At 47.5% G+C, this 26555-nt stretch overlaps 1 protein-coding gene across 2 annotated transcripts in view; it reads left to right on the top strand.

Moving 5' to 3' along the window:
• Nucleotides 1–26555, top strand: part of WNK3 (WNK lysine deficient protein kinase 3) — a 577357-nt gene that overhangs the window by 358049 nt on the left and 192753 nt on the right. For both annotated transcript variants that reach the window (XM_069209347.1, XM_069209346.1), the window contains exon 13: nucleotides 12648–12764. In XM_069209347.1, coding sequence (XP_069065448.1) covers nucleotides 12648–12764 — 117 coding nt within the window. The remainder of the gene's footprint in view (nucleotides 1–12647; nucleotides 12765–26555) is intronic.

Below are 26555 nucleotides of genomic sequence, written 5' to 3'. Positions count from 1 at the left end.
GTACAGCACTAGCTGCACCCACTAAGGTGAAAAACTACAGACTACTTTATGGAGTAAAAACAAATTTGTTCTGCATTTACCATGATGCAATGGGGCTGACTGCATGCTGGAGTGTGAGGCAGGGTGCTCCCATCTGTTTCCTGTTTGGTATCAAACATGTCGGAATCATACCCCAATACTAATGCCAGTATTGGTGGCATGCTTCCATGTACTCTGGGGGCTCCTTAGAGGACCCCCAGTATTTCTCCTCCCAGTCTTTTAGGGTCTGTGAACAGCCCACACTGCTGCAGCCCCTCTGACAGGATTCTGCCCTCCTACTGCTTGCCCAGCTCAAGCAGGGGAAGGCAGAACAAAGGATTTACTGTGGGAGGGGGTGCAACCTCCTCTCCTTTGGAAATAGGTGTTACAAGGTTGGGGAGGGGTAGCCTCCACACGCCACCGGTTTGCTTTGAAGGGCAAATTTGGTGCCCCCCTTGCATAATCTGGTGTGCACCAATCCAGGGAGCCCCCTGTCCCTGCACTGGCGCAAAACTACACGAAGGAAAGGGGGAGTGTCCACTCCCCTATCCATCACCACCCCAGGTTGGTGCCCAGAGTTCCTCCAGATCGCCACTTAATTATGCCGTCTTGAAAACAAGATGGGCAGAGGCCCCTAGGAACATCTGACTGATCAGGTTAGGCAGATGATGTCAGTGATCCCCTCTGATAGGTGGTCACCTTGCAAATTGACCAAGCCCCTTTTGGGGCTATTTAGGGAGTCCCTTGCAGGTGATTCTCCAGATTCGGCATGCAAGACTCCACCAGGACTCCTCTGTAACAACTTTTGCTTCTGGCCACTGGAACCACTGCTGGACTTCACAGGAACCAAACAAGACTGCAACAACCTCTTCTTGCAACATTGTTTCCACAGCTCCCGTCAGCAACGTGCAACATTTCCACAATAGTGCATCCTCTCGGGTCGGCAAGATTTCAGCTGCACCAAAGGAGGAATCTCCCTTGGAGCGAAGGAGTCACTTACCTGCATCTGCAGACACCTAAGGCAACGACGTCCGGCTGCTGGGATCTGCTGTTCTCTGGACCTGCAAAGATTTTCCAACACAGGTGCGTCTTCTCTGCCGTCTATCCAACTGGGTAGATGATGAGTCCTTGCCTCTTCCTCCAAGACAGAACCCCTGTGCACCGCAACTGATGCAGCAGCCATGGCTTGTTGACGTCTGCTCTGAGGGGTCTTCAGGCTCTAAGTAGCCTCAGGCCCTAGCACTCTACCTCTGCAAGGACAGTCTCCTCTCTGCTGCCCCAGCGACATGGGACTCCTCTTCCGGGTGCTGCCTGGAACTCACTGTGACTTTCTGTACCTGTTGCCAGTGGATTGCTCGTCGGGGCTCGGACTGCTTCAGCTGGCTCTCTGGGCTTCTGAGGGTGAGCCCGGACTCCCTACAAAGGGTAGAGTCCCCAGGACCTTGCTGGTCGTCTTCATCTCTGCAAATCTCCAACATCTCCGCAAATCTCCAACAGCTCCTGTTGCATTTGCTTGTGCTTGTTGATGATCCTCCAAACCCCTGACCTGTCTGCAATCCGGCGAGGGACAGCTCCTAGGTAACTTCAAGGACTCCTGTGTAGCTCCTGGACTCCACTGCTGGACCTATCCACCACTGTCCACCCAGAACTTCAGCCACAGAAGGGTGGGCATCGCCTCCTGCCCCACCTGGACACTCCTGCGTGGACTAGTCTCTGTGCCCTTCTTTTGCAGGTTCTCTTCTTCCAGAATCCACTGTTGGGTTCCACCGGCCCAGTCCTGCTTTTGCAATATTCCATTTACGAGTCCCCATGTTAGCCTATGGGACGACCAGGTAACTTACCTCTACTCTCCTGGTCGCCTTTTTGATACTTATATTTGGGATTCCACTCTCTCCTAGCCCTTAGCTAACTACTCCATATCGTCTGGTGGGGGACCCATTCTTCCATTTCAGTTTTTTAGTATATGGTTCCCCCCCTCCCTGTTTCCCCGCCTCCAGAAGGGGGTGTACCTAAAGTATTCTACTTTGGTGTTCCTGTAATACAGTATCTTTATTTTTGCAACACTATGTGATTTCTTTCATGTGTGATAAGTTACTGTGTGACTGCTGTGGTATTATAGTTGCTTCACACTCCTCCTAGGTAAGTCTTGGCTGCTCACCACAGCTACCACTAGAGAGCCCTGGCTTCCTAGACACTGTAACACTATCTAATAAGGGTCGCCTGGACCCAGTATACGGTGCAAACACCATAGATGTCCACCACACTTTGGCCCAGACTCCTACACCACTCATCACAAGTTCCTCATTCCCAGTAACCGGTACACATTACAAGTTCAAAGTCTTACCCTTTAGCCTGCGCTCCGCTCCTGGATACTTACAAAATGTCTTGCCCCAGTGGTGGCCTACCTGCGACAGCAAGGCATCCAAGTTTTGCCTTACCTCGACAACTGGCTGATAAATGCTTCATCTTCCCAACAGGTGTCGAGGGATACTACCAGGTGCCTCTGCCTCTTTCAAAGACTGGGGCTAACAGTCAATCTGCAGGAATCCTTTCTTTCTTCTAGTACAAGGATAACTTTTCTTGGAGCAACTCTAAACCCTTCACTTGACAAGGCATCCTTGTCTGTGGACAGGCAGCAAAAACTCTCTTCTCTAGCCTCCTCCCATTCAAAAAGAAATTGTGCTTCAGTTCGCCTGATCAAATCTCTACTCGCCATGATGTCTTCAGTCATTCTCCTTATACCTCATGCTCGTCTCAAAATGCAGCCTTATCAGGAACAATTGGATGCACAATGGCTCCAGTCAGAAGGACACTTGGACATTCGTTCATATTACACCTGTCATGTAAGCGGCCTTTCCCTGGGGAATAAACTCCAGCAATCTCTCTGCGGGACTAAAGTTCTTTCCTTCAGCTTCAGAATACATCATTACAACAGATGCTTTTCTATAAGGATGGTGAGCTCATCTGCAGGATCTGCAGATTCAGGACGAGTGGACTCCAGACTGGACGAAACTGCACATCAACTTTCTCGAGCTCAGAGCAATCTCTCTAGCTGTGAAGGTTTCACTGTGTTGATAAGAACAAACAGCACAACAAGCATGTATTACCTCAATGAATAAGGAGATACAAGTTCCCAGATTCTGTCCCAAGAAGCTCAGGCTTTCTGGCAGAGGGCACTAACTTATCAAGTGACCATAAGGGCAGAACATATCCCAGGAGTTCCCAGCTTTCTAGCAGACACGTTGAGCAGAGCGACCCAAAGTGGTCATGAATGAGAGTTAAACCAACTGGTCTTGAATGCCATATTTCAGAAATGGGGTAAACCCAACCTGGATCTATTTGCAACACGAGACATCAAGAAATGCTTTACGCCAGCAAATACCTTGAAAAGGATTCTTGCGTAGTTCCCTTTCGATGCAGTGTTCTGGGATTAATGGTTATGCTTTTCCCCCCCGATCCCTCTTATTTCCAGAATTCTCAAATCAAATGGGAGCCATGCTGGCTAATACTCGTTGCTCCGCGATGGCCCAGACATCACTGGTTCAGGGAGTTCCTCATGTTGTCAGGGGACAAGCACATTCAACTCAAGCCCAAAGTAGACTTGTTGTTGATGAACAATCAGCAGGTCCTGCATCCAGACATGATTTCTCTATTCATCAGCCTGGCTCCAGAGCACCACACGATACAGCACCTGGATACTCAGGAGGACTGTTGGAATATTCTTGCGAAGGCTATGCCAACAAAACATTTTGCCTCAAATGGAAATGAGTTTGTCTTTGGTATGAGAAATCTAATGTAAACTCTGTTACATCTCCTCCTGAACAACTGTTACCATAAATACAATCTCTAGCCAAATCCGGTTTAGCACATTCCTCTGTCAAAGTGCATTTGGCTGTTATTTTTGGATATAGGCGAACTTTAGGATCTCCTTCCTTATCGTCACACAAATTGATTATTCAATTCCTTAGAGAACTTTTCAGTGCGTGTCCTCCAATGAAGCCGCCACCACCTGCTTGGCAACTTAATACCGTGTATCTCAATTGATGAAAAGCCCATTTGAACTGATTCACAGAGCTGAGCTAAAGTTCCTTACCTGGAAAGTGGCTCTTTTACTTGCTCTCACCTCTGCTAGAAGAGAACGCAAACTTCAAGCGTTCACTACAAAAAAAAAACTTTAAAAAAAAAAAAAATACCTCTTACAATTCAAGGATACCATGATAATCCCACAAACTAATCCCAAATTAAATCCTAAAGTTCCTACTGATTCCATCTAAATTAACCAGTTGTGCTTAAGACTTTCTTTCCTAATCCCCGAAAACCAGCAGAATAGTTTCTTCATACTCTTGACATCGAGTGATGTTTAAAATTTTACTTCCATCAAAGAAATCATATTCTACCTATGGTAACAATAACAAAGGTGGACGAGTTTCCAAGTCCACTACAGCAAGATGGATTTCATTGGCTGTTCAATTCTGCCATCCTAAAGCAGGCAGACCCTTAAGACATAAGACTAGAGTTCACTTCACAAGAGCAGTTTCTACTACAGCAGTGTTATTTCCTGGGGTATCCATTGAGAATATATTCCGTGCTGCAATCTGGAAGAGCAGGCACACATTCACCCAGCACTACTGTGTGGATTCTGCATAGTCTACTGATATAGCTCTGGGTCAAGCGGTACATTGGCATCTTTTCCAATAAGGTGAGCCTTTTTAAATTTTATTTGTTCTCTTCCAGGGGATCCTCATCAATAGTCATAAACATTGAATATTCCCGCCCTTGTGCGGGGACCCCGGAGCATATATATAAAATACATACATATTATCATGTGTAAAACAGCAATGCAGGCTATAATCATAAATAGGCAAAAATGCTTTATTTCTATGCAAGTTTTTTTTTTTTTTTTTTTTTTTTTTTATATTATAAAATCACAATAGATCATAAATATCTACCTAAGCCCCCAAAAACTGGACTTAGGGAAGTAAACAGCAGTAAATAGCAGAGAAAAAAAGAAAAAACTACATTGAAAAACAATGAAGCATTCTTAGCCAATAGGCTGCATGCAGGTTAACACAGGAGAACCATAAAAACTTTGGCACCGTGCCTTTAAGACCCTGAGCACCTCCAGTATCCCACCATGCCTCAGGGGTGAAGGGAAGGTGACAGTTGGTTCACAGTTAGGTCAGTTCTTTTTTCCGGCTTCTTCTGAGAGGATCCTGGAGCATTGAGCTCTCAGTTTTTCTGAGTTTTTCTTCAGAAAAATCCTTAAAAATAGTGTTTTTCCTGTTTACTCGACAGATAACATCTTTTGTCTGAGTTTGGAAGTCTTTTTTGACAGAAAATGCCATCTCTTTTTGTAAAATGTCATTCTTGTGGGAAGAAGAAAGCCCAGTCAGACCCACACTCTCTGTGTATTGTCTGCCTGCCACAGAGTCACTGTCCTGACACCTGCAAGTATTGTAAGAACATGTCAAGGAGGACTCTCAAAGACAGAGAGAAGATCAGGCTACATGGGCTTCAGGAGAGGAAAAAGTCAACATCCTCTTCACTTCCCAGACCTACAGCAGAAGGAATGGCCCGATCGACGTCGACAGGTAGGATTGTGCCTGTTTGTTCTCCATCGACGTCATCGGCACCACCGTCTCACCGGCATAGATCGCCGTCGACGGCGACCAGACCGACGTCGAGGGACAAAACGTCGAAGCATGGACACAGGGGTACATCTCCGTCGACGGCAGGCCGGCGTTCGGCGTCGAGCCATCTCCGGCGCTCCCGTTCGCCGTCGAGAACGTCTCACCCCTTGGCGTCGAAGGACACGACACCAAAAACACCTCGACGGCATGAACATCCGCCGTCGACCACTCGCCACTCAACGTCGAGACACACGACGGCGAGTAGGTCCAGGTCCCGCGATAGGCGATCGGCGTCAAGACACTCGACGGCAAGACCTCCGACGTCAAGACCTTCGACGTCGAGAACAGATCAGCCATCGCAACCTTCGACGTCGAGGATACAATCGACGTCGACACAACCTTCAGCTGTGTCACAGGCAGTAGAGACAGCGGACAAAGCTCCCTCACCGGTGGTCTCTATAAGGAGTGCATCATCCCATTCCAGAGCATCGGGGCATGTTTCTCCCATCACTCTATCACCCAGATGGTTAGAGAGCCTGAATAGACCGGCAGCATCCCCGGATTCACAATACTCTAGGATGTATTCTCCTACTGCCTCATTACCGAGAACGCCATCGCCTACAGCTAGAGCAGGACGGGCTCGTTCTGCTTCGCGTCAGCCGACCACAAGACCTGCACACTCTGCTACAGCCTCTCGGAGCAGGTCCCGTTCCCGAAGGAGAACCAGGTCGCGAACACCACGCAGAAGATCACCTTCTTGGTCTTCTTCAGGATCGTCTGTTGGGCGCTACTCCCCCACACTCACAGATTCTCCACCTGCTAGGATTTCCCCGGTGGATGATATCACCACTTTTAATGAGGTTCTTCTAAGGGGAGCGCAGAAGCTAAATATTGAGGTACCGGAGCCGGCCACCTCATCCTCAGTTATCTTTGAGACCCTACAACACAGATCAGTCTCGAGAAAACTGCTGCCACTAGTACCGGGTTTGCTGCAACCGACTATGGACACTTTTCTGTCTCCAGCCACTCTCAAGTCTGCCCCGGCTAGGATTCAAAAGAAATACAAAGCTCCGGAGCAAGATCCTTTATTCCTGCGGAAGGATCCGCCACCGGACTCTGTGATCTTAGCCGCAGCCAGAAAAACACACTCTGTGGCATCATCTTCCACAGTCCCCCCGGATAAGGAGAGCAGACACCTAGACTCTCTGGGAAGAAAGATGTGCGGTACGGCGGCATCTGCTATGAAGGTCTCCAGCGCCTCAGCACTTCTGGGCAGATATGACCGCTCTCAGTGGGACTCACTCCACAGATTTACAGAAAAGTTGCCCAGGGAAGATAGACAGGACTTCCAGGAAATCTTGCAGGAAGGGGGCCTAGTATCTAACCAGGTCATCAGCGCGGCGGCGGACGGGGCGGATTTGGCTGCGCATGGGTATGCGCACGGAATCTGCGCTAGGAGGTCTTCCTGGCTACGGCTCACGGGTCTGAAACAGGAAGCTCAGCAGCGCATTTTGAACCTCCCATTCAGCGGGAGTTCGTTGTTCGGTACCCACGCGGATGAAGAGATGGCCCGAATGAAAACGGAAGTCGACACGATGAGGGCAGTGGGCCTGGAACGTAAAAAAGACTTCAGGCGGAGGTACAGGCCGTATGACAGACGACCATTCCAGCAGAGGGTTCAAACCCCTCACTGGTCTCAGAGGCCACAACAACGACAGGGACGTCCCCTGTTTCAGGCACGTAGACCCACAAGAGACCGAGGGTCAAGTAGACCTCAACAGTCTACAGCAAAGACACCATCAAAGCAATGAGGCATTGCTTCCCTCAGCACTGTGCACCACTCCGGTGGGGGGAAGTGTTACGCATCATCTTCGCGAGTGGCACTCCATCACAAAAGACAAATGGGTGCTCAATATTGTCGAACATGGCTATTCTCTCCTTTTCAAAAAACCTCCTCCACACTTGCCGCCAGCAAGGTGTTTTCCTTCTCATCTCAGCCTGCTACGCAAGGAAGTTCTCGCACTCCTACAAAAGAAAGCTGTAGAAAAGGTTCCTCCGGCACAAAAAGGAAAAGGGGTGTACTCCCGTTACTTTCTGGTGGCGAAAAAAGGTCAACAGGGCCTCTTCAGGCCAATTCTGGACTTACGGCTCCTGAACAAGTACATAAGAAAACAAAAGTTCAGGATGCTAGCCCTTCACCAGATTGTCCCGCAACTGCATCAGGGAGACTGGATGTGCTCCATCGACCTACAGGATGCATATTTTCACATCCCAATAGCAACCAAACATCGGAAATTTTTACGTTTCCAGATAGCGTCACAGCACTACCAATTCAGAGTCCTTCCATTCGGCCTGAAGTCTGCACCCCGAGTCTTTTCAAAATGTGTAGCAGTGGTAGCGGCACACCTTCGAAGACAAAAAATATTCGTCTACCCCTACCTGGACGACTGGCTAGTGAAGGCCTCATCTCCGGATCAGGCGAGAAAACATCGAGATATCGTTCTAAGAACTTTCGAGTCTCTAGGTCTTCAAATCAACCACGACAAGTCAACCTTGATTCCAACACAAAACCTCCACTACCTGGGAGCGATACTAAACACAGAGCTCCAAAGAGTGTATCCTTCGGAGGAACGACTTTTATCAATCCACAGGAAGTGTCAACAACTATTAACAGCCGATGCACCTACAGCTCGTCAGGTGACATCGCTTCTGGGCTCCATGGCTTCATGCATCTTCATTGTCCCGAATGCCAGGCTACGCATGAGGCCCCTTCAGGAGGCATTAGAGAACAATTGGAGCCAAAAGACTGGTCACTGGGAGGACAGAGTTCGACTACCAGCAGTGGCTTTTCAATCACTACAATGGTGGATGCACAGACCTCACCTGTCGATAGGTTCTCCGTTTCACCAGACAATTCCAGTCGACACTCTGGTAACGGATGCGTCTCTTCAGGGTTGGGGTGCTCATCTGGGTTCCTTCCAAGCTCAGGGTCTGTGGTCCGACAAGGAAAAGAACTATCACATAAATCTACTGGAACTCAGAGCAGTCCATCTGGCTCTCAAATCTTTCTCTCCATTGGTTCAGGGGAAATCTATCCTAATTCAGACAGACAATACAACCACAATGTATTACCTGAACAAACAGGGGGGAACAAGATCACTACCTCTGTCTCGAGAATCCCAAACGATATGGCATTGGCTCCTGGCCAGGGGAATGTCTATCACAGCGGTACACCTGCCAGGTCAGCAAAACGTAGAGGCAGATTTCCTGAGCAGACATCTGGAAGACGCGCACGACTGGGTGCTACACGACGAAGTCGTCGAGGACATCTTCGGTCAATGGGGTCGACCCCAGTTGGATCTCTTTGCAGACGAAACAAACAAGAAATGCCCAGACTTCGCATCCAGGTTCTGCCGTCCGGGATCTCAAGGGAATGCCCTGTTGATCAACTGGTCAGGGACATTTCTCTACGCCTTTCCACCGATTCCCCTCATACCGGCAGTAATCAACAAATTTTACAACTCCAGAACCAGAATGATTCTGATAGCGCCACAATGGCCCCGCCAATTCTGGTACACGGACCTACTCAACTTATCGGAAAGACCTCACAGGAGGTTGCCGTGCAGACCGGATCTCCTGAGCAGAATGGAAGGCAGAATCCTACATCCCAACCTTCCCTCTCTGAGCTTGACAGCATGGCTCCTGAATTCCTACAGTATGGGCACCTAGGGCTCTCACAGGAGTGCATGAGCATCTTGAAAGAGTCAAAACGACCTTCCACGCGGCGTTCTTACGCTTTTAAGTGGAAGAGATTTTACATCTGGTGCTCTCAACAAGGTATAAATCCCATACGAGCTCAGGAGGACGTCATACTGTCCTATTTACTTCATCTGGCGAAGTCTGGTCTGCAGGTATCTTCTATTAAGGTTCATTTGTCTGCAATTACAGCGTATCGTAAGTCGCCTTCTCAGGAATCCTTCTTTACGATACCTGTAGTCAAGGATTTTTTAGAAGGCTTGAAAAAGGTTTTTCCTCCCATTCGGAGACCTTCTCCTCCATGGGAACTGAATGTAGTCCTGTCAAAACTTATGGGCCCTCCTTTTGAACCTATCCACAAGGCCTCTTTACAGCACCTTACGTGGAAGACGGCTTTTTTGGTGGCCATTACTTCAGCGAGGAGGGTCAGCGAAATTCAGGCTCTGTCTTGCAGAGAACCGTACACGGTTTTTCACGATAATAGAGTGGTTCTGCGAACTCACCCATCTTTCCTTCCGAAGGTGGTGTCAGAATTCCATATCAATCAGACTATATCTTTACCGACTTTCTTTCCCAAGCCGGAGACTCCGGCTGAGAAAGCATTGCACTCTTTAGACTTGAAAAGAGTGCTGAAATTCTATTTGGACAACACAAAACCGATTAGACATTCTAACCATTTGTTTCTAAATTATGGTCATTTAAGAACAGGAGAGGCAGCGTCTAAACGAACGATATCAAGATGGATTGTGTCTTGTATTGTTAACTCTTACCAACTGGCTAATAAGAGATTACTGGCTAGGCCAAAAGCGCATTCCACAAGGGGAAAAGCGGCTACTGCTGCCCTCCTTAACAATGTACCAATTTCCGAGATTTGTAAGGCTGCTACATGGAAGTCTGTGCATACCTTTACTAAGCATTACTGTTTAGACTCGGATGCAAGAGCGGATGCCCAGGTGGGGCAGGCCTCTCTTAGAAATCTATTTGCATGAATATATATCTTTTCCTGCACTTCTTTCAGACAGTCCGCAGAGTTTAGGGATGGGCTTGCTAATCTATTCAATGTTTATGACTATTGATGAGGATCCCCTGGAAGAGAAGGATAAGTTACTTACCTGTAAATCCTAGTTCTCTTCCAGGGGTATCCTCATCAAAGTCATAAACAACCCACCCTCCTCCCCGGACTCAAGTCTCCTGGAAGTGCAGGACAGATTATCTTTCTGATCAGTTACACAGATTGTCACCGTAAAAAAGTACTGACCTAACTGTGAACCAACTGTCACCTTCCCTTCACCCCTGAGGCATGGTGGGATACTGGAGGTGCTCAGGGTCTTAAAGGCACGGTGCCAAAGTTTTTATGGTTCTCCTGTGTTAACCTGCATGCAGCCTATTGGCTAAGAATGCTTCATTGTTTTTCAATGTAGTTTTTTCTTTTTTTCTCTGCTATTTACTGCTGTTTACTTCCCTAAGTCTAGTTTTTGGGGGCTTAGGTAGATATTTATGATCTATTGTGATTTTATAATATAAAAAGAAAAAAAAAAAAAAAAACTTGCATAGAAATAAAGCATTTTAGCCTATTTATGATTATAGCCTGCATTGCTGTTTTACACATGATAATATGTATGTATTTTATATATATGCTCCGGGGTCCCCGCACAAGGGCGGGAATATTCAATGTTTATGACTTTGATGAGGATACCCCTGGAAGAGAACTAGGATTTACAGGTAAGTAACTTATCCTTACTTACCTGTAACTCCTGCTCTCCAGTATTGGTATCTTTCATAGACGGACATGCAACCCACCTTCCTCCCATAAGAGGCTCTCCTTCTTGGTCAGTGAGGTTTATCTTACTAGTGCTTTGAAAATCTGTTGGACGATGCCTCTGTTGAGAGTGTTCTAAGGGTTCCTGTCCCCCGATTGGTCATTGTTTAACTTTGGTCCTTTTTTAAAAAAGACGTAGATTGTCTGTTAAGCTGAACTCTGTATTCCCTTTACAGCCTGTTATACTGATGTATACATCTTACTATGATACCGTGGGACACCCACTTCGACGACTGGGAATTATTCAAGCATGTTATCTATAAAAGATTCCAATGCTGGAGAACCACAGTTACAGGTGAGTAACGTCTTTCCTTTCCACCAGTGGCAAAAATGCTTCTTCGGCTTTCATGAGGAATCTTCCCTTTCTTGACATAAACAAAGTGACTGCCTGAAAGTTGCCAACTTTATTAGCTGCTCACTAGGATGCTAATTAGGACTCCTTGTTGATCAGGCTTGGTGATGTCCCTGAATTAATAACCTATTTCCTTCTCTGCTTTTAGATCCCTTCTCTGGGGTCAGAGCTTTTTAATTAGCTTGCTTTTCTATTCTACTGTCTATGAATATTAGAGAGAAAACCATGACGGAGGCAAAGTTTCTTAGCACGTATTTACTTTGTATAGCATAGATCTTTTCTCTGAATCTATAAATACACCCTCATCTCTCAGTTACACAAGCATAGTTTATTTTAACATCTATCTTCAACCTTTCACTGTTTGTTCTTGGAAAACCAAGCTGACTTTCTGATCTTACAGTGTGTGATGCGGTGGCTTTCAATCTTCTGAGATGCATAAATCTGTAGTGTCTGCTTAGCACTTTGTGCAGTGGAGTATGTCTAATGCTTAACTAAAGGTAACATTTTTCTTTATTTTTACGAATTAAAAAAAGGTTAAAATAGTACACTTTTGAGCAAAATGTACAGTTTGACAACCACTTCTGTTTGGAATATATTCTTATAAAAAAGAAAAGATGAGAGAATATTGTCTTTCATTGGCGTATTTCTTTCATTTTATAACTTTATTTTTTTAATCACTTTCACACGAAAACAATATATGATAAACAGTGTTCTGGAGATCACGCAGATACTTGGAGAGTTTATTGTTTATGGATTTGTAGTTAATACTGATGTCTAAAATCTTGGATTTCAGGTAAGTAACTTTTACATGGGTGGAGTACTTTGTAACGGAGCTTCTGATGTTACTGATCCCTAGGCCTCTTTTTTTTAAGCCCTATTTTTTTTTTCTCTAAGACTACTATTTTTAGAAAAATGATGAATGTTTCCAGGAAGTTATTTGTTTAAAAGCTTAGCATGTCTGCTTTGGCCCATTCAATTTCTAAAACTGCATTTTGCACCCCGTAAGGTTGCTTTGCCTCTAATGCAAAGATTTGTATTGCAAAGCATTTGATTATTGTTGCTCTGTAACTAGGTTTCAACCTCTGGGGACAACATGGTAGAGTGCCAGCTCGAGACTCACAACAATAAAATGGTGACCTTCAAGTTTGACGCAGACGGAGATGCCCCAGAAGACATTGCTGACTACATGGTGAGTATTGTAAGCTGTGATCTTAGTTTCATGTTTAGATGCAAGGTTGTTACCTGACCATTATAGCAGAGTACATGGTATTGAAAGACTTGACGTTTGTCTGAATGTTGCCTGGCTCTGGTTGGGATAGCATTATTTAGTCTCATACACTTCACCCCTGTTTCAGTGCATTTAAAATGCGTTCACCATATTTTGCCTTTGCACAAGAATTACAAAAACATTTTATGGTTTAAATCTGTTTATTGTTTGAAACAGGAAAATACAACATAAGTCCACCTACAACAAAAGGCCAGTGGGATAAAAACAATCCTGAAACAAGAAGAGGAGGGTAAAGGGGGGGTAAGAATGGGTCAGGGAGGGCAGGGACAGCAGGGGAAGGAATAAGAAACAAAACCTCACTTGTTCTCATAGCTATTTAGGGGTGAGCGGAGAGTGTAGATTGTAACTTTGCCGTCCGTCAGGAAGCAGTGTGGGCTGTGCAGATGAGACCCAGAATTGGTAAGTAGACTGGGAATGTGAGTTCTCTGAATTCATCAGCTAGAAAGCATATACAGTCTCACTAGGTTTTCTCAAAACGTGGCAGAGTATGTGATGTATTAGCTGTTATGTTCTCCATGCCCAGGAGGTCCCACATTTTGTTAAGCCAGTTCAGGTGTGCTGGTATGTGGTCTGATGCCTAGTGTGCCAATATAACTTGTTTCGCTGCCCCCAATGCTAGTGTTGAGGGTAGGGAGTCCTAGAAGCTAGGGAATTTGTGTAGCTCTATATTCACAATTTTGTTTGTCAGACAACACATCCTCCCAAAAAGGTTGAACATTGGGGGCAGTGCCACAACACGTGTGAGCATGCTTGATTGTCCGCAGTGTCTCCAGCATCGACCGTCACTGTCCTTTTTCCATTTGGCTACGCTCGCTAGTTTGTAATGCCAGTAGTGCACTTTTTAAGCATCATTTCTTTACCCATAGTGCTGCAAGCAGATGTGTGTGCTCTGCGCCGGATGTCCTAAAACTCCTTGATAGTGAATGTGCATTCGCATTCAAGTTCTCACTGTTTCTGCACCAGGGACGTGCAGGGTTCTAGGGGAGTAATAAGGAATTTATAAATATCTAAGAGTATGTGCTTGTCGGTTGAGCGGATAATCAGCCACTTTTCAAACTGAGGCAGAGGGAGACTCGTGTGAGGGCGGGTGTGAGGCTACTGTAGCCAGTGCCTGAGGGCCATATATTGCCAGTGAACATTTGAGGGGATGCTATAGTGGGCTTGAAGTTGCGGAAAGTCCATGATGCCCTCCAAATCAAAGACATCTCCCAGTCTCTTACATGCTGCCGTTTCTTGAATATTGAAGGAGATGCCTTGTACTGCTGGAGTAAACACAGGGTTACCTATAAAGGGTGTCGGGAGCAAGATGCAGGAGGATAGTTTGACAGGTCTGTGGCTCGTAGGACTGGTGAAATGTACACGCTGGGTGGACAATGAGGTTTGGGGAGCAAGGGTATTTTCCAAATGTGGATGCCAGCCACTGCCTAATGATTGAAGACACAGTGCTTCTCCCTGCAAGGCCTGGCCCATTCCACAACGTACCACAGTTCAGGAGCCTCGTAGTATTTTGTTAGGTAAGGGATGCCCAATCCGCCCGCCTCAGGGGCCAGGTAGGCATGTTTTCTCACCATCCGTGCCTTTTTTGCCACTCCAGATAAAATCATCAGTGAGATGCTGCAATTTAGTAAGAGTGGAAGGAGGGGGCTGCAGTAGTAAAGTATGCATAACGTAAAGCAGTTTTAGGAGCAACGTCATCTTGACTGCCACTAATCAACGCAGCCACGAGATCATGTGCCTCCTTCATGAAGACCGTTCTGACCTGGCCACGTGCTAAAGCCTTGTAGAGTTGGTGTCAGCAGAGCATCCCAACGTTGGAACTATTTGGAGGCCCAGATACGTTACTCTTTGTGGTGCCCAAGTAAAGGGGAAGCGGCGCTCCCAAGGAGCCTGGTCTGCCTTAGGCAGAGTAACGTGGAAGCACCCTCAAACATCTCTAGCTCCTCGATGAGTGGGGGCAGCGAGGCAGGGTGGACCCGTCAACACAGTCCTCTCATTGTCAGCATAGAGCAAAGGCTTGTGTTCCCTGCCCTCCCCACCCCCCAGTCTGCAGACGGCCCTTGCTGCTGCTGTTGAGGCACACCCGCTCTGCGAAAGGCTCCATATAAAGGAGGCGGAGGGCATCACTGGCGATTACCCCTGTTAATGGCAAAGGGCGGGATAGCAAGCCGTTGACTCAGACCACTTTTTTATTGCTTGTACCTAGACCACATCCATCTGCAGAACCTTGATCCAAGACCCATTTTAGTGAGGACCAGCTGATGATCTGACAAGTGTACTCTGCCTAAGGCTATTTCAGCGTCGACAGAGGGGAGCGGTGGGGTATGGGACCGATGACCTTTGTCGATGAGGTGACAAATTAGTTTAGTATGGTCAATGGAATTGCATTCTGGTATGAACCCTGCTTGGTCTGGATCAACTAGGTGTTGCATATATGGGGCTAACCGAGACCCAAGGATTTTGGTAAAAATCTTAGCATCTGTATTTAATAACGAAATAGGCTGGTATGACGAACAATAGGCAGGGTCCTTGCCCAGCTTGGGGATGAATGTAATGGTAGCCTGTTGAATTGTGTCAGTAATGGTGCCGGTTGTGCTAAAGGAGTTGTAGAGTCTAGTTGAAATTAGTGCTAAGGCGGGCGCAAAGGTCTTATAAAAGTTTGCCGTGTAGCTGCCTGGACCTGGTGCTTTACCATTGGCAAGCTGTTGTATGGCTTGCAGCACCTCAACGGTGTGAATGTCTTTCTCTAGGTCACATGACTCTTAAATCAGAAAGGCAGTTCAATGACCGCTGTGCAAAATGGGATTCTGCGTGGTTTGGTTCCTAGTGCTCAGAGTTCTAAAGTGTGTTGTGGAAGTGTTCAAACGCTTGCCCTCCGTGTTCATCTTGTACTACATGGCGGCCTTGGCAGACGTTTACTCCTATTATTCTGTGCTGGGGCGTTTGTGTGCTAAGCCTGTGTACTAATAAGCATCCTGCTTTGTTACCTCCAGCATAATATTTCTGTTTTAAATGCAGGAGGGCGTACTCAGCTTTGCCATTGTCTAGGGATTCGAGTTGGTTGTGGGCGGTTGTTAGCTGCCTCCTTACTCTAATGGCTTGTCTTCTAATACCTTTACCTCAGTCTCCAACTGGGCCCTCTTATCTCTCCTATCATTGTTCCAGACAGGCCGCTGTTACAATGAAGTGGCTGCAGATCACAGCCTTTAGTGTATCCCGGAGTAAGGCGACTGGGACCTCTGGGGTGTCATTAATCTGTAAGAAATCAGTGATGGTCAAAGTTATTTCCAAAATCGTCTCTTTCTGATGCAGGAAGGTATGATTTAGGCGTTAGGTGTGGTGCTGAGCTGAGGTGGTAATGGGTGAGTGATCTGAGAGTGCAGCTACCCCAATGTCCTTTGCTATAGTACCTGCGTTCAGGTGGTGTGAGAGGAGAAAATAGTCAATCCTAGTGTAGGATTAATGGACTGTGGAGAAGAATGTGTAGTGTTTGTCTAGTGGGTGGCACAGTCACCTGACATCAACCAGGCAAGCCTCTACTAGTCATTGGCGAAATGCATTGGACTGCGCGCCCACTTGTCCCTACCTTTGCGTAGATCTGTCCAGTGATGCATCTGGGACCAAGTTGAAGTCACAACCGATCATGTCTTAGTCCGGGGTGGTCAATATTTGTCCCACTGCCTCCCCCAAGAATGCCTCCTGGTGCTCGTTAGGGGCATATATGTTTGCTAACGTAAAGGTATAGCTTTGTATGGCTATGCGTTGGGAAAGTGCCCTGCCTATGATTTCAGATTAGGTCTGGACCACCCTCCCCGGAAAGCGTGTGGCTAAAAGGATCGCTACACCAGCTGTTTTCTTGTGACCAGAGGTAAATTATTGGCGGTCAAACCATTTTGAGCACGTGCGCTTCCAATCTGCCCTACAAAGGTGTCTCTCCTGGATGAGGCAGATGTTACATCGAGAATCCCCAAGTAGTGAGAAAAACGCTAGCCGCTTGACTGGGGTATTCAAACCTTGATAATTAAGGCTTCAAACTTTAATCATTGGGTGGGGAGTGTGTCCGGTTAGCTATGTTGGTGTAGATCAGAGCCCTCCCTAGAGGCATTGCTGGGGTCTGTTGCATGTATCAGTGTCATGAGACATCTAATCCAAAGTGAGCTGTGTGTGAGGAGAAAATAAGATCAAACATACAGCAATTTAACTGGTAGTTCATGAGTGATTTGGAGGCTGTCGTTGGCAAAGTCCATCACCATTCCAGAAACAAGAAGGTAAGCTCTGTTGCCATCGGCGAGTGACTGCTGTTAAGGGCATGGTACGCCGGGCCCTGCAGAGGTACAACATTGTGGCTCCGACTTGCTTTTGGATTCTGGCGCAGGGTCAGTTTGCTGAGTGAGCGTCCCTTAGTTGTTATCAAGGTGGGAGGCGCTGTCCCTCTTTTGTAGGTGTTAGAGTAGGGCTGTCTTCTCCCGGCGTCTCTTTTGGGCTGATGGTTTGTGAATTCTCTTTGTTTCCATATGGAGGGTTGGCCCTTTCGGTGCAGGTGGGGTCCGGGATCTCCCTGAGCGGGCATGCGGGGGCTCAACTGGCATCAAAACGTCTCTGCCTAGCACTGAGTGCGCCTCCTCTAGGGAGTTCAGCCTGTGCGTTTCATTGTTTCACACAATGTGATGCAGAAAGGGTGTCCCCATTTATATTTACTCCCTTTTTCGCGCAAAAGACCTGTGAGGGGTCGGAAACCTCTTAGTCTTTGTAAGGTGATGGTAGAGCGGTCCTGATAGAGCTACACATTGGTGCCCTCAAAGTAAATGAAACTTTTATCCTGCACTGCTGCCATGATGGCCTCCTCCTGCTGGTGATAATGTAGGCATGTTAGAATGTCATGTGGTTGCATAGGGGAGCGGGCTGGTCGTCCCGCCCTATGTGTGCAATCAAGGATGATGTCCTGGTGCGTCAGATCCGGAGCCACATGGCGGAGGAGGCAGAGAACTTAATCTTCTAATTTCCCAGCAGCGGCCTGAAGCGGTACACCTTTATTTCATATATTACACCTCCTCAATCTGTTCTCAAGGTCTTCCAGTTAGTTAAGGTCAGCTGTTTTGTCTCTAAGAGTGAGAATCTCACTCCTGTGTTCCTCCGACTCCTCATCGCGTGAATGTCGTACATGCTTTAGAGAATCAACCCTTTGTTCCACCCCACCAGTCAGTCTTGGAGGCAACCAAGTCGGGAACCAATTGGAGGATAGCGGAAGGACAGGGGTCCAAAGGGGAGCCCAACTTGATTTCCAAAATCTATTTACTAATACTATTCTGGGAGGGAATTTGGAACTGAGATAGCATGCAAAGATTAGTTTGGGGATCTAATTGTGATATGGTGGGGAGATCTGCCTTTCCCTCGTATGGGATAAAATTCGTATGAATGTTTAGAATTTTGTTTTCAAAGTATTTGGCTACTTGTTTGCAGAATTCTTGGGAATCCTCCAGGTCGGGCGTGACGGGGAGCAGATAGGGCATTAATAACTTGAAAAAGTTATCTGGAGGAGTGCGAGGCCTCTTTAATTATTGAGGTAAGGTATTCTGATTTAGCTTTAAAGCTAGCTTCCTTGTAATTTTTAAGTGAGGGACAAGTCTGTCCCAAGTCTTGCTTTGCCCCAAATGGCCTGTAAGGGGGATGTCATGTGCCAAGGTCAATACAAATTTGATACATTTCTGAAGAATGACCAACCTCCTGGTGGCACCAGGTTTGGGGTCCATTGCCTCAGAATAAAGGAGGCTCCCACTGTCATCCCCTGCTTCCTGAGATGCGGCTTACTGCCTCAGACTTTCTACAGTAGAACAGGACTTCTGCTCTAGACCAACTTCTTCCCTGGTGGGTCCTCATGCACCTAAGAACTCAGCTGTAGCAGCGTTATGCTCCTCTGTTGTAGGTTCCACCCAACGAGCAGATTCCTTTCCCTCTTGAGTGGGATCCTCATTGGAAGTGTGAGCAAGGGGCAACTTTTTACCCTGCTTGCTCCTCTTCTTGGGAGCTTCCTGGGCCATTTGTCCAGGCTCCAGTGCCCCTTGCTCTCCCTGCTTCTTGGCCTGTGTTCTTGTTAAAGCAGAGATGTGGCCAGGTATACCCAGCATTGCTGCATAGGCTTCCAACTCCACTTCATCCCAAGCTGGAGTCTCCAGATCATTACCTAACAGACACTCTGCAGGTAGGTCAGAGGACACCACAACTTTGTTTGGGCCAGTAGCCCCCACCCCCAAAGCTAAAGTCAATAACAGTAATGTGGTGGCAGTGACTGTTGTTGTGAGCGTCAGTAACTTGGTAGGTGTTGTTCAGGTGAAAGCAGTTTTTCAGTCACCATTGTGACACTGGTACCTGTGTCCCTGTAGGACTCAGCCTCAAGACCATTTATAAGGGGATGCTTCCTATACTTATCCATATTAAGGGGACAAGCAGGTAGGGTGGTTAGGTCAGTGCCTCCATCAGAGGCCTAAACTGCCTCAGTGGTCTCTCTGACTAACCCAGAGCCCCCAATAGTTCTCAGGGTGAGCCCGGCTAAACTATTGGACTGACTACTGCTACCATTGCTATTGGTAGTGCTAGGGGTAGAAGTGGTAGTAGAAGCCTTGGAGCTCTAATTAGGACAGGTGCTGTCACCTGCCCTATGGCCTTATTTTCTACATATGTAGCGTCAGTGTTTCTTGTGGGAAAAGGAAGAGGACTGAGACCCCCCCCAGAAGATTTTTATGGGCCTGATGACGACTTAGTTTTGTTTAGACATGTCCCCATGTCCCACCTTTGTCTTGATTTTTGGAAGAATCCTTTTTTTTGTGGTCATCCCCTTTGGACATTTTCCTCCCCACCCTGGTGTGAACCCATTTGTCTGCCTAGTAACCCAGTTCTTAGGGAGAGGTCAGATCAGAGTCTACCAGGAACTGATGTGCAGCTATTAAGAATGTCCTCTCTAACAAAAAGATTATACAAGCCGTGGAAATCATGCACATGGCTGCCATATAACCAGCCTTCCAGGTACTTGACAGAGCAGTCTAATCTACCGAATCCTAGGAGGGCACCTTCCTAGTCTGCCTGAATTTTATTCTGTGCTCCTCTGTGGTTAAGCCAGATCCATCAAGGAGTGCATTCTTAAGTGCCTCATAGTTATCTGCATCCTCTTCTCCGACAGTGAGGAGTTTGTCCCTGCCTTTATCAGAGAAGGAAAGCCACAGGCTGGCTGCCCACTGTCTTTGAGGGACCCTCTGAACTTTACAGGCCCTCTCCAAGGCAGTGAATGACTCGTGGATATCATCACCAACCATGGGGTGTTAGTCCCCAATTCTGTCTTTCCCTTTTCACTGCCAGGGCCTCCCTATCTAGGGCTAACTGTTGCTGCTGCAGTCTCAGTTTGGTCTGGTCTAACTTATACCTGTGGAATTCCCTATCTAAGGACTCCCCCCTGAGTTAGAGTGGTCTGTATCACAGGAGGTCCTTGAGACCTGGGTGTTGACAGATGAGGAGGACCTCTCCCTCCTCTTGGAGACCCTTTGCACCAACCCCCTGGGAGTGAAAGTGGTGACACTACCATGAGTGTTCCCTGCTAGATTGTTTTGTTCCCCAGTTTCTTATTGTCTTACCTCTGTGTAGTCTAGGTCTACCCTAAGACTGGGGGCTGGAAGGGGGGCTGGGGGTCGCCAATCTATTCCTCCTGTCCCTCCTGGTCTGCAGAGTTCTGGCTGTCAGCCTGGAGGAGCAATCCTATGAGGAGAGGTTTGATGGGATTTCTCCTGGTCTTCAGATTCCTAGAAGCAAACCTCTCCCTCAGTTCCTGAAAGGTACAGCCCTCATACTAAGAGTCTGTGGCCTGAGCTGTGTTTTCCACTGAAGACATTATCCCTAGAGTAGTGTGGGTGCACCTACTTGTGCTAAGAAACTAGACTTTCTAAAGAGTTTAGAGAAAGGGCTATGACAGACCCCCAACGTACCTAAACTAGAAGTCTAATGATCCTAATTACGGAGTGTAGTGTACCCTATAGACTAGTGGTGGACTTTCCTGTGGAAAGTTAACAGTGACAGAGGGGTAAGACAATAGCAAGTGTCTTATCCTACTGCTGCACCACCAAGTTAGGAAGCTGGCCTGGTGTATGATGGACACCTATGGTGTTTGCACCTTATACAAGGTCCAAGCAACCCCTATTAGTGAGTGAGACCGTGTCTAGGAAGCCAGGGTTCTCCAGTGGTAGCTGTGGTGAGCAGCCAAGACTAGGATGAGTGTAAAGCACTTGCAATACCACAGCAGTCACACAGTAACTTATCACACCTGTGTATATATATATATATATATATATATACACACACAGTAATTATTAGGAATTAGCATATAGAGGCATAAAGCATTGGCAAGAAATAGTGGAAAAATAGCAAGGATGTGGAGTAGTTAGAAGGGAGCAGGGAGAACTTGGAACCCCAAGAGCTGAATACCTACGTGGCCCCCAGTGACCAGGAGGGCAGAGGTAAGTTACCTGGTTTTCCCGTACACTAACAAGGGGACTTTGAAAGGGAGGTTTGCAAGAACAGGACTAGTCCAGTGGAACCCAACAGTGGATTCTGGAAGAAGAGGACCTGCAAAAGAAGAGTACAGAGTCCAGTCCACACAGTAGTGTCCAGGCAGGGCAGGAGCCACTACCCACCCTTCTTTGGACGACGATCTGGGTCCGTGAGATAAGATGAAGATCAGTTGTGGAGCCCAGGAGCTTCAGAGAAGTCCATGTAGTCGTGCAGATGATGTCTCACGTCTGTCATTGGGTTGCAGATGGTCATAGGTAAAGAGGACCGCCAACAAGCCTTGGCAACTGCAAATCTGGGCAGAAGAGGATTTGCAGAGAAGAAAAGGAACAGCAAGTTTCAGGGTAATCGAACCTTTGAGGGGAGTCCAGGCTGGCCCTCAGCAGTCAGGAGAGCCAGCAGAAGCAGTCCCAACCCCCACAGGCAACCTACTGGCAGCAGGCACAGTAAGTTGCATTGAGGCCCAGTCAGCACGCTGGAGCATTAGAGGGAAGACTGTCCTTCCAAGGATGAAGTGCTGGAGGCTGGGGCTACTTGGAGCCTGAAGATCCCTAGGAACAGGAGTCAACAAGCCTTGGTTACTGCAAGAGTTGCAGTACACAGGGGTACTGCCCTGCAAAGAGACTCAAGGGCTCACTGTCTCCCAAGTTGGACAGCAGGTAAGAGAGGACCACTCAGACTCGCCACCTGTGTTGGAGATTCTTCCTGGAGCTGGATGGCAGAAGATCCCAGCAGCCGGTCGTCGTTGCCTTAGGTGCCTGTGGATGCAGGGCAGTGACTCTTTCACTCCAAGGAAGATTCCTTCTTCCTTTTTTGGTGCAGCTGAAGTCTTGCTGATCCCAGAGGATGCACAGACATGGAAATGTTGCAATTACTGGAAGGAGCCGAAGAAACAGTGTTGCAAGGCACGGTCATCTTGGGAGTTGCAGGCTTGTTTGGTTCCTGCAGCAACTCCGGTGGCCAGGATCAGAAGTGGTTGATACAGAGGAGTCCGGGTGGCGTCTTGCATGCCAATTCTGGGGACCCACTGACAAGGGAGTCCCTAAATAGCCCTAACAGGTGACCACCTATCAGAGGGGATCACTGACGTCAGGCACCTATCCTGACTTACCAGATGTTCCCAGGGACCTCTGCACATCTTCTTTTCATGATGGCAGAATAAAGTGGCCACCTGGAGGAGCTCTGGGCACCACCCCAGGAGTGGTGATTGACAAGGGAGCGGTAACTCCCCTTTCATTTGTGTGCTTTACCATGAGCACAGGAGCTGGGGGTCCTTGGACTGGTTCAAACTGAATTATGCAAGGAGGGCATCAATATGTCCTTCAAAGCGACTACCCCTCCCCAGCTTTGTAACACCTATGTTCGATGGCATCTGTCGCTGTAGATACACATGTTCTGCAATAGCTCGCCATCTGGTGTTGGGTCGGAGTGTTACAAGTTGTTTTTCTTCGAAGAAGTGTTTTCGAGTCACGGGACCGAGTGACTCCTCCTTCTGTGCTCATTGCGCATGGGCGTCGACTCCATCTTCGATTGTTTTCTTTCCGCCATCGGGTTCGGACGTGTTCCTGTCGCTCCGAGTTTCGGAACGGAAAGATAGCTGAAAACGGAAGATTTTCGACGGTATCGTTGCGATCCGGTTCGAGATAAACACACACGACGACGCATTGAACATCGAAGCGCTTCGGTGCCCTTCGGGGTAGATTTCGGCACACCGTCGGGGCCTAGTCGGCCCGACCGCGTGGAGAACAACGCCGATGGAACGGACCCCGTTTCGATTCTGCCCTGAATGCCACAACAAATATCCTTATACGGACCAACACTCGGTCTGTAACCTGTGCCTGTCACCCGAGCACAGCGAAGAATCCTGTGAGGCCTGTTGGGCGTTCCGGTCCCGAAAAACTCTGCGCGACCGTCGAGCGAGAAGACTGCAGATGGCGTCCACGCCAAAGGAGCATCGACAGTTCGAGACAGAAGAGGAACAGGAGGAATCCTTTTCCATCCAGGATTCAGACTCCGACGAACTCGACAATACAAAAACTGTGAGTAAGACGTCGAGATCAGAACTTAAAAAAGGCCCAGGGGACGCCACTGCCAACCGGCCATGGCTCAACCCAAATTACCGGTGACCAACAATCGGCACCGAAAAAGGCCCATTCAGTGTCGAGATCGTCCGACTCCGGTCGAGACACCGGCACGCAGCCTCCTCGGGACCGAGAGAGTGCTAAAGAGAAGCATCGACACCGAGAGTTCGGTGTCGACACGGATCGACGCCGAGACAGTGGCGCCGAAGACCATAGGGGCCAAGATTTTTCGGCACAAAAGAAGAGGAAGGTTACCTCGGAGCCGAAAAGACAAACAACAGAGTTTTCGGAGCCGAAAAAAGCACCAACAGACCCAGTTTCAGGCTCCTATACTGAAGAGCATTCTATGTCTTCACAAATGAAAAAACACAGATTCGAACAGGAACTGCAATCCACTGAAGTGGATCACACGCAAAAGCGTATCTTTATTCAGCAGGGGACAGGGAAGATCAGTACCCTTCCACCTGTCAAAAGAAAGAGAACACTTCAGTTTATAGCACTAGAGGCTCCTCAGCAACAAACAGCAAAGAAGGTAACACCTCCTCCCTCGCCTCCACCTGTAACTCCGGCTTCGCCAACTTACACCCCGTCACATTCGCCAGCTCACACCGCCATGAGCCACGATGACCAAGATCAAGACGCGTGGGACTTGTACGATGCACCAGTGTCTGATAACAGCCCAGACACATACCCAACTAGGCCATCACCACCTGAGGACAGCACAGCCTATTCACAAGTGGTGGCTAGAGCAGCACAGTTCCATAATGTGGAACTACACTCTGAACAAGTAGAGGATGACTTTTTATTTAACACCCTCTCCTCCACCCACAGCTCCTACCAAAGCCTGCCTATGCTCCCAGGCATGCTACGCCATGCAAAGGAGATCTTCAAGGAACCAGTTAAAAGTAGGGCAGTAACGCCTAGAGTGGACAAAAAGTATAAGGCGCCTCCTACGGACCCTGTATTCATCACCTCTCAGCTGCCACCAGACTCTGTGGTGGTAGGGGCTGCCAGAAAACGGGCAAATTCACACACTTCTGGGGATGCACCTCCCCCAGATAAAGAAAGCAGAAAGTTCGATGCAGCCGGGAAGAGGGTCGCTGTCCAAGCAGCAAACCAGTGGCGCATCGCAAACTCACAAGCGCTGCTAGCGCGATACGACAGAGCCCACTGGGATGAGATGCAGCATCTCATTGAACATCTCCCAAAAGATCTACAAAAAAGAGCAAAACAGGTTGTTGAGGAGGGTCAAAACATTTCCAACAATCAAATACGCTCCTCTATGGATGCAGCAGACACAGCCGCAAGGACCATTAATACGTCGGTTACCATCCGTAGGCACGCATGGCTCAGAACGTCTGGATTCAAGCCAGAAATTCAGCAGGCAGTACTTAACATGCCAGTAAACGAAAAACTTCTGTTCGGTCCGGAGGTCGACACAGCCATAGAAAAGCTCAAAAAGGACACTGACACTGCCAAGGCCATGGGCGCACTCTACTCCCCGCAGAGCAGAGGATCTTATACCACCTTCCGCAAAACACCTTTTAGAGGAGGGTTTCGGGGTCAGGCCACACAAGCTAGTACCTCACAGTCCGCACCGTCCACCTACCAGGGACAGTACAGGGGAGGCTTTCGGGGCCAGTATAGAGGAGGGCAATTCCCTAGGAATAGAGGAAGATTTCAAAGCCCCAAAACCACTACCAACAAGCAGTGACTCACACGTCACTCACCCCCCCCACACAACACCAGTGGGGGGAAGGATAAGTCAATATTACGAAGCATGGGAGGAAATCACTACAGACACTTGGGTCCTAGCAATTATCCAACATGGTTATTGCATAGAATTCCTGCAATTCCCTCCAGACATACCACCAAAATCACAAAATTTATCAAAACACCATTCACAGCTTCTAGAGATAGAAGTTCAAGCACTACTGCAAAAAAATGCAATAGAATTAGTACCAAGCACACAAATAAACACAGGAGTTTATTCACTGTACTTTTTGATACCAAAAAAGGACAAAACACTGAGACCAATTCTAGACCTCAGAGTAGTAAACACATTCATCAAATCAGACCACTTTCACATGGTCACACTACAAGAAGTGTTACCATTGCTCAAAAAACACAACTACATGACAACCCTAGACCTCAAAGACGCATATTTCCATATACCAATACATCAATCACACAGAAAATATCTAAGGTTTGTATTCAAAGGAATACATTACCAATTCAAAGTATTGCCTTTTGGTTTAACAACCGCTCCAAGAGTATTCACAAAATGCCTAGCAGTAGTCGCTGCACACATCAGAAGGCAGCAAATACATGTATTCCCGTATCTAGACGACTGGCTAATCAAAACCACTTCGCTCACACAATGCTCAAACCACACAAATCAAGTCATACAAACCCTCTACAAACTAGGGTTCACCGTCAACTTTGCAAAATCCAACATTCAGCCAAGCAAAGTACAGCAATATCTAGGAGCCTTAATAGACACAACAAAAGGAGTAGCAACGCCAACTCCACAAAGAATTCACAATTTCAACAGAGTCATTCAACACATGTCTCCAAATCAGACAATACAAGCAAGAACAATACTACAGCTCCTAGGCATGATGTCCTCATGCATAGCCATTGTCCCAAACGCAAGACTGCACATGAGGCCCTTACAACAGTGCCTAGCCTCACAGTGGTCTCAAGCACAGGGTCACCTTCTAGATCTGGTGTTAATAGACCGCCAAACTTACCTCTCGCTTCTATGGTGGAACAGTATAAATTTAAACAAAGGGCGGCCTTTCCAAGACCCAGTGCCACAGTACGTAATAACAACAGATGCTTCCATGACTGGGTGGGGAGCACATCTCAATCAACACAACATAAGAGGACAATGGAACATACATCAAACAAAACTGCATATAAATCATCTAGAATTATTAGCAGTTTTTCAAGCACTAAAAGCTTTCCAACCAATCATAATCCACAAATACATCCTTGTCAAAACAGACAACATGACAACGATGTATTATCTAAACAAACAAGGAGGAACACATTCAACGCA

The sequence above is a fragment of the Pleurodeles waltl genome, chromosome 10 (genome assembly GCF_031143425.1).
Source record: "Pleurodeles waltl isolate 20211129_DDA chromosome 10, aPleWal1.hap1.20221129, whole genome shotgun sequence".
Taxonomy (NCBI): domain Eukaryota; kingdom Metazoa; phylum Chordata; class Amphibia; order Caudata; family Salamandridae; genus Pleurodeles; species Pleurodeles waltl.
This window is presented reverse-complemented; position numbering and strand designations above follow the sequence as displayed.